Raw genomic sequence first — 7,642 nt, 5'->3', positions numbered from 1 at the left:
TAAAATGCTATTTACTGTAACGAATTCAAGTAAAGGGAAACAACGTTTTGTTTTTCATGGTTGTTAGTTTTGTTTTCATTCCCTTTGGTCTTGTTCATTCATTTATTGTCTTTATGTATGTGAGTGGGGGTACAGAAATGGAGGGACCAAATGTAGGGTAAACAAATGAAGGGTTGGTACTCGCTGGAAACTGTGTTGAAAAGGAAGGATAAAAATTGTTGGTAGGGATGGGAAGGAAAAACTGGGACAGACAGATGCATGGGGTGACATTGTCAAAAAAAATGTAATATTTCTATGAGGTTTGTAATTGTAATTCCTCTGTACATCACCTTTACAATAATAATAAAATAATGCAAAAAGGAAAATGAAAGAAATAACATCTGGCTAGTAAAAACAAAATTCCTAAACATGTATTGTCAGCAATCTGCCTTCTCTGCATACCTAGAGTAACAATACATTGAATCCCATTTCCCTCTGTCTCTGACATCTGTCTGTCCCTCTGTCCTACTCCACTCCCTCCACTTTTTCATTCCCCTCCCCCATCTCCTTTTCTCTCTGCTGTTCTTTTTCCCCTTGCCCCTCATTTTAGTCACAGTAAAACTACTCTCAAGAATCATCATCCAGGATTTTATCCTGTGAGATGAAGGGCCTCCTTGTCCCACTCTGTGATTTCTTGAGGCTATCTTGGCAATATCCTGCTGCTCCCCTTATGGGTGCCTGAACATCCTTCTGGGATGGATGTAGCAGAAGAAGAGAATTTATCAGTGTTATGTGTCATTATGTGTACAATTAGCCCTTTGTATAGGGCTTAGCTCAAAAGACACCATAAATTGGAATAAAGATTAAGTACATATTAAATAGAAGGAATGAAAAATATATAAGAAAAAATGTAAGCAATTCACCCTTATTCATTGAAGTAACATTTCCATAATATAAACAAACATAAGACTGGAAAATTACTATAGATTTAGTTCAGAAACTGTATGTAGTAATCAAATATATGAGTTTAGTCTTAACAATGAATATTTTGACTTCAATGTCTTTTATCCCTGAAGCCAGGCAGACAATTTCTATCTGGCCTTAACAAGATGATGTAGCACTTGGGGACAATGATGCAGCCCAGGAGCCCTGTACTGGAGGCCAAGATGGAGAAGACCTCCACAGCCACCATGACCTTGCCCTTGGCACTGTGGTAGACAGGCAGGAAGCTGAGCCACACACTGCAGAACACCACCATGCTGAAGGTCAAAAACTTGGCTTCATTGAAGGTGTCAGGCAGGTTCCTGGCCATGAAAGCCATAGTGAAGCTGGCCAGGGCCAGGGAGCCCAGATATCCCAAGACACAGTAGAAAGCAGTGAGGGAGCCCTTGTTACACACGATGATGAGGTGGCCTTGTTCAGAGTGTGTGTCTGTGTCAATGAAGGGAGGAGAGGTTCCCAGCCAGATTCCACAGAAAGTTACCTGGATCAGAGTGCAGATGGGAATGATGAAGTTAGGAGCCCCTGACACCAGCAGCCACCTCATCCTTCTCCCTGGAGTAGTGACCTTGAAGGCCAGAACCACAGTTACAGTTTTGGCCAAGACAGCAGAAACAGCTACAGTGAATGCAACTCCAAATGTGGTTTGCTGTAGAATGCAAGTGACTGTGTTGGGATGGCCAATAAAGAGAAAGGAACAGAGGAAACAGAAGCCGAGGGAGATGAGCAGGATGTAGCTGAGAGCCTGATTATTAGCCTTGACAATGGGGGTGTTGTGATGTTTCACAAAAACCCCAAGAACAATTGCTGTGAGTGTAGATAAACCAAGAGCCATACAGGCCAAGGCCATCCCCAAGGGCTCTCCAAAAGCCAGAAAACTTGCAGCCTTTAGGAGGCACTTGTTTCTCTCTGTGTTGGCATATTGATGATCTGGACACTTCACACACTGTTCCATATCTGGTGAGGAAGACAAGTTACCATTAATCCCTTTTCACTACTTAAAAGGAAATTGGGAAATCCTCCCTAGAAAAAAAATTCTTATACATCAATAATGACTAGCATAATCTTCATTTGACCAAGTATTACCAGACATGTTTAGCATTATGTTTTCGTAACTTCATCATGTTCCTACACTTGTTTCCAGAAGTCTAGTTGAAACTAGTTACTTGCAGTGAATACCATTCATATTGTTCCTTGGCATTCCTAATGTCCTAACAATGACTTTATATATCTCTTCGTGCTTCCATAATAATTCTCAGATTCTTGTGTACAACTCAATGTCCTTATTTAAAATGACTAGAGGATCTTGCATTTTTATGTATGTCTCTGTGCAATGTAGCTAGGAGCACTGTGGTCCTTCCTTGTAATTGTGATATTGGCTTCTTCTACTCACCTGTAAAGCAGAAGGGAATAGAGAATATAATCATTCTTTGAAGTTATAGAGTCATGCCAAGCACAACACTTGTACAAAACCAGAGCACTTGCTCTGCTTTAAGAACAGTTTTGAGCACTAGGAAATAAAGATTTGTGTTATCTTTATAATGTAAAACCAATTTTGAGAAATTTGTAGGCCACATCCTTGAAAGGATTTTGCACCTCATATGATAGAAAATTTGCTAACATTACTGAGTAGATAAATAAATATGTATACAATATACTAAAAAAAGTTAATCCTATACACAATTCAGAGCACATGATTTGTTTCAGGTTTTTTTTTTTTTCAGCAAGGAGCACCATCCACTGTTGCAATTAAATTACTACTAAATGAATGAAGGAGGACCCCAAGACACAACTTTTGTAGTAGTTCGCATGGTTTCTGGGGCACTAGGAGAGAACAAGTATGTCTCCCACCACTGTGAACTTACCTGTCCCATTGGCCATCTCATTCTCTGTACAAGGAATGCAATCAAAGCAGCAGGCAGCCTTTCCCTCCTGAGGAGATTTCCTGAATCCAAGACCACAACTCTTACTGCAGATAGATTGAAGAGGCTGAGGAAAATCAGATATGTGTGAGAAACTGTTTACGCCTTTCCTAACATTGCAAAAGTTCCATTATTTGAACAACTTAGATTCACAAAAGGATTATATGCTATCTCATTCAATGATTATTTTCATGAAAGATACCTAAGTAACAGCTCAACTAATCATTAAATGACGCAACCAGAGAACATAACAAAATAAACTTTTCAAACACATGAAGCCATTCCTTAGGTACTTTATCGGTGTTAGAATCCTGCTAAGAAACGTGCAATTTGTATTTTATGACAATGTTCAAAATTAACATATAAAAACAAACTGAATTTTTCTTGGATGATGCTGATCCTGGAGCTTGAACTCAGTGTCTAAGCAATGTGCTTGAGTTGTTTTTATTCAAGATGAGTAATGAGCTGCTTGATCCACAGCTCCAGCTTAGTTTTTGTTAGTTTAATGACATAGAATCTCACAGATTTATTGCCTGGCTGGGCTCTCAAATGATCTTTAATCTAAGAACTGAGGATGTCAATCTCCCAAGTACATAGGATTAGAAGCATCAGCCAGCACTGCGGATCTCTTTTGCAGTGGTTAAAAGAAGATAACAATCTCACAGGTTTTCCTGCTTGGCCTTACTTCAGATCAGGACATTCAGAACTGAGTAGCTAGTGTTACAGGAGACAGTTGCTGGCATTCAATCAGGTATACATTTTAAGTGTGAATTTTACTTACTTAGTTGTTCTTAAAATCATTAGAATTAAATCCAACCCACCTCTGTAGTTCCTATGGCCCATTCTACCATATCTTCAGATAAAGACAATTGATGATCATGTAGAGCAAATGGAGAAAACTTTCCTATTTTCACCTGAAGATCAAGACCTTCTGGAAAATTCCAAATGTTCACAATGTCATACCCTGCCTCCAATTTGCTTTTGTCATCTAAAATCACCTGATCTCCAGCAGGATTCTGAAATTTGATGTTCTTCAGAAAAGGGTGCAGCTACAAGAGACACATCATCTTATGGTGACGTATATCCCAATGATTACACAGAAATTAAGAAAATTAGAATTAAGAATTAAGAAAAGCTCCTGAGGGTCTTTAATCTCTGATTCAGAATTCAAGAAAAGCACAGACACTCGATGAACCAATCCAGAAGAAAATCTTTGCAGGAATAAAAATAATTTTCCTGAATGCTGGTCACTCAGAAAATTGCTAGAGTCCTCTTCTCAAGAGAAACTTATTTCATTTAAATAATCTTAAATGCAGGAATTCTCAGATGTCTAGTTAGAGTTTTCCACAACAATGAATTAAATTAGTGTCTATAGTTATAGTTTGAGCTTGTTCAAGTTTTAATATCTAAAGGCGAATGAAACTAGGTCACTTATTAAAAATAAAGATACTTTTGCTCAGCAGGTCATGCTTAGAAACTCATATGGAAAAGGTGCTAATAACGTATCAATACATCATCTGCGTGTACGTTCTGGTTATTAGTCAGTAGAAGAATGTATAGAAATATGGAATTAATTTATTGCTTCTTACTGTCCTGTTTTCTGTAAGAGCACAGGAACACATGTCTAGAAAACCTCACAGACATTTACAGAAATATAATTACTTTAATTTGGGGAACATAACTAAAATAATTAATTTCATGTGGTAATAAAGTGCTGTACAAATTGATTGTTCTGGCGGTGTATGCCATCAGAAACAGAAGGCCTTACCTGTGCAGTTGAATGCACTCTCCCTTTCCTGTTTCCCATTGTTTGTACTTCTGATTGATAAAGAAGCATTTCATGGAGAGCATGGGCCACAGCATACACAGCATTGTACACATTGTAACTGTCTCCAGACATAGTCATGTCAAAAATGTTTCCAGGCACCCAATCCAAGGAGGCCTCATGAGGACAGTTCTCCCATGTTACACAGTCAGACTCAGAATCTGAGCAATTAAAAGACAGAAACCATAGACGAGCAAGAAAATAATCTTCTGGGTATGTGGAAGGGTTAACTGACTTGACAAAATCTTTGAATCCAGAAACATCTGGGTGATGTTGCGAGAAAATGAGAGGTACATGGGATGAGCCTAGCATGAAATATCTCTTTTTGATGGTTAAATCCCACTGTGAGTTCAGGATACAAACTTTACCTTTTATTAATAGTTGCTCAATACACCTCATTAAATCTAGTAGGGATTCATCATCACCATATATGATGAGGACATTTGCTGAGGATTTATTAATATACTTATAAAGGGACATGACTTTGAGTGTGTATGATACACCACTGGTTGGAATAGCTAGCTCAAAGGCTATACAAACTCTGTTCTTGGCCATTTCTTTTTTCAATGCAGGAAGAATCCACAAACCTTTCTCATCTTCTATGGTAAACAGATCCACCCAGTTCCAGTTGAAGTGAATCAGTAAGGAGACCATGGCAGTAGCTATTGATGTGTCCTTCTGGGCCATCTGATACAGAGCAGGGAACTTGTAATGGTCACTCAGGCCTTGATTAAGAGGCCCAAGGGTAAGCTGAAAAAAATCAAAATTGGACAGCCCATGAATGAGAATATTACCATCTATCACAATCACTATAGTTAAGTATATTAAGAAACCAGTAAAATTAGATGAAAAGTCGTTTTCTCATTTAAACATCTTAATTGTTTTTAGTAGTTGTTAAGTGTACTCATGCAATGCCTTTGATCTGTCATTATTTGTATCTATAACTCCTATCTCTAGCAAGCACATTCATTCCAACTTTCCTAAGTCTTTTTTTACATATGTACATTGAATATTATCTTGTATTTTCCCACCCATCTACTTCTATTCCCCATTTCTCTCCTCTTTTTCATGTACCTTAACTATCTATCACCCTCAGACAGGATAGGCTTCAGCTTTCTACTATTCATTTATTTTTATACTGTCAGCTATATGGTCAGAAAATACATCATGGACTTCAATCCCAATATGTAGCATAAACCAGCCAGATGGATCATGCACATACACAAAAGGCTTTGTACGTATTTCATGCTTATTTCATAATTCATGGTTATGTTTTAGATCTAACTTTCATATATGAGAGAACACATGTCCTCTTTCTTTCTGAGCTTGACTTCATTCAACATATCTTGCACAAGCGTGTTTTTGTGCATGTGCAAGCTAGCCAGTAGAGCGCAATGAACTCAGGGCCTCATGCATTAACTTGACTTTTTCCTCTCAAGGCTAGCACTCTACGAATGGACCCGCACATTCTCTGTCTGCTTTTGGCTGACTAAATGGACATAAATATTTATTGAGTTACTGGGATTAGAGGCGTGAGCTACCAGCACACTGGTCATCATATCTCCACACTTAAAAATAATTTCCTATTTCTTGCTTTAAAAAAGAATCACTTTGGGTTTTGTTTGCTCTAACTTTTCTATCCTCTTTTCTACACATGGGACTATAAATATCCAAATATTTTGAACTCTATTTTTTCTTGGATATCACAAAATTCAATCGGCTCATAAATCTAGTATCTTCCTATCATTCTTTTCTCTCATGTGAAATGGCACTAAATTAGACATTTATTTAATATTTGCTCACTTTCTCACCCTCACCTGTGGAAAACTGTAGAGGCCTAGCAACATTCCAATCTGGGCAGATGTTAATCCTGATGGTCCTGTGAGCACTGCTATGGACTTGCTCTCTTTCATACAGGAGTAGTTTGGACTCTTGTAATTTCCAAAGAGGCAAATGAAGGGATTTTTAAATGCTAGCCAATGTCCAATTTGCACATCATAGATATCATATCCCAGAGTCAAGTTGTGTAAAAGATGATAATTTGTTTTGACTTCTTCAATTGCAAAAGCCAAAGCTAAAACAAACTGGTAGTTTTTGAAGATAAACCTAAATAATGAGCATAGAAATTTAGGAGGAGTAATTAAAAACCTATGGCTTTGATGGATTGAATACATGCTTATTTTTTTGACAGGGAATAGGTTAAAACGTTGCACTTATTGTACATGAGGTAATACTTGGATTGTGGAACATATCTGACATGAAATAATGATTTAGTAACTTCTTGTCTACAGTAAAAGACACAGTGTGTGTGTGTGTGTGTGTGTGTGTGTGTGTGTGTGTGAGTATATGTGTGTGTGTTGGGGTTTGAAAACAAAGCCTGGAAACTCTAATAGAACTTTTCGGCTCAAGGTTAGCACTCTGCTACTTGAGCCAAAGCCCCACTTCCAGCTTTTGTCTGGGTAATTGGAGATAAAATTCTCAAGGAAGTTCCTGTCCAGGTTGGCTTCAACCCACAACACTCAGATATCAGCCTTTTGCTTAGATAGGATTACAATTAGGATCCACCAGACTACAATAAGAATTTTAATCAATTTCCTTGAAATATGTGTCACAAAAGAAAAAAAATTCAGACCACTGGCCAGTTGGGAAGGAAAGATTTCTGTAAACTTTGGTACAGAATTCATGCCACTGACACAGGTTGTCTCTAATAACATCACTTCATTATCAACCATGATAGCTGCCATGCAAGAGATACAGGGATGTTTGAACAAAGTGAAGAACTTACAGCCCTGGAAAGGAGACGCTACACTGCATGAAACAAGTGTCTTCTACTGATAAGGAGAAAGTCACACAGGAGTACTTGTAAAATAGAATAATAAAACTGAGCTGTTTCTGGTACACTAGGGATGGGAGTTCA

General features: G+C 38.0%; 1 protein-coding gene across 1 annotated transcript; it reads right to left on the bottom strand.

Annotated features, from left to right (window-relative positions):
* Nucleotides 1-1,033: 1,033 nt before the first annotated feature.
* LOC125367052 (vomeronasal type-2 receptor 116-like) lies at nt 1,034-6,821 on the bottom strand (the record flags this gene model as incomplete). Its single annotated transcript, XM_048367682.1, has 5 exons — nt 1,034-1,935; nt 2,838-2,967; nt 3,722-3,949; nt 4,669-5,475; nt 6,543-6,821. Coding segments are annotated over 5 exons (2,346 nt in total), but the record flags the coding sequence as incomplete, so codon positions are not given.
* Nucleotides 6,822-7,642: the final 821 nt, after the last annotated feature.

This window comes from Perognathus longimembris, chromosome 18 (genome assembly GCF_023159225.1).
Source record: "Perognathus longimembris pacificus isolate PPM17 chromosome 18, ASM2315922v1, whole genome shotgun sequence".
NCBI classification, from domain to species: domain Eukaryota; kingdom Metazoa; phylum Chordata; class Mammalia; order Rodentia; family Heteromyidae; genus Perognathus; species Perognathus longimembris.
The sequence above is the reverse complement of the archived record's forward strand: the minus strand, read 5'-3'. Positions and strand labels throughout refer to the sequence as shown.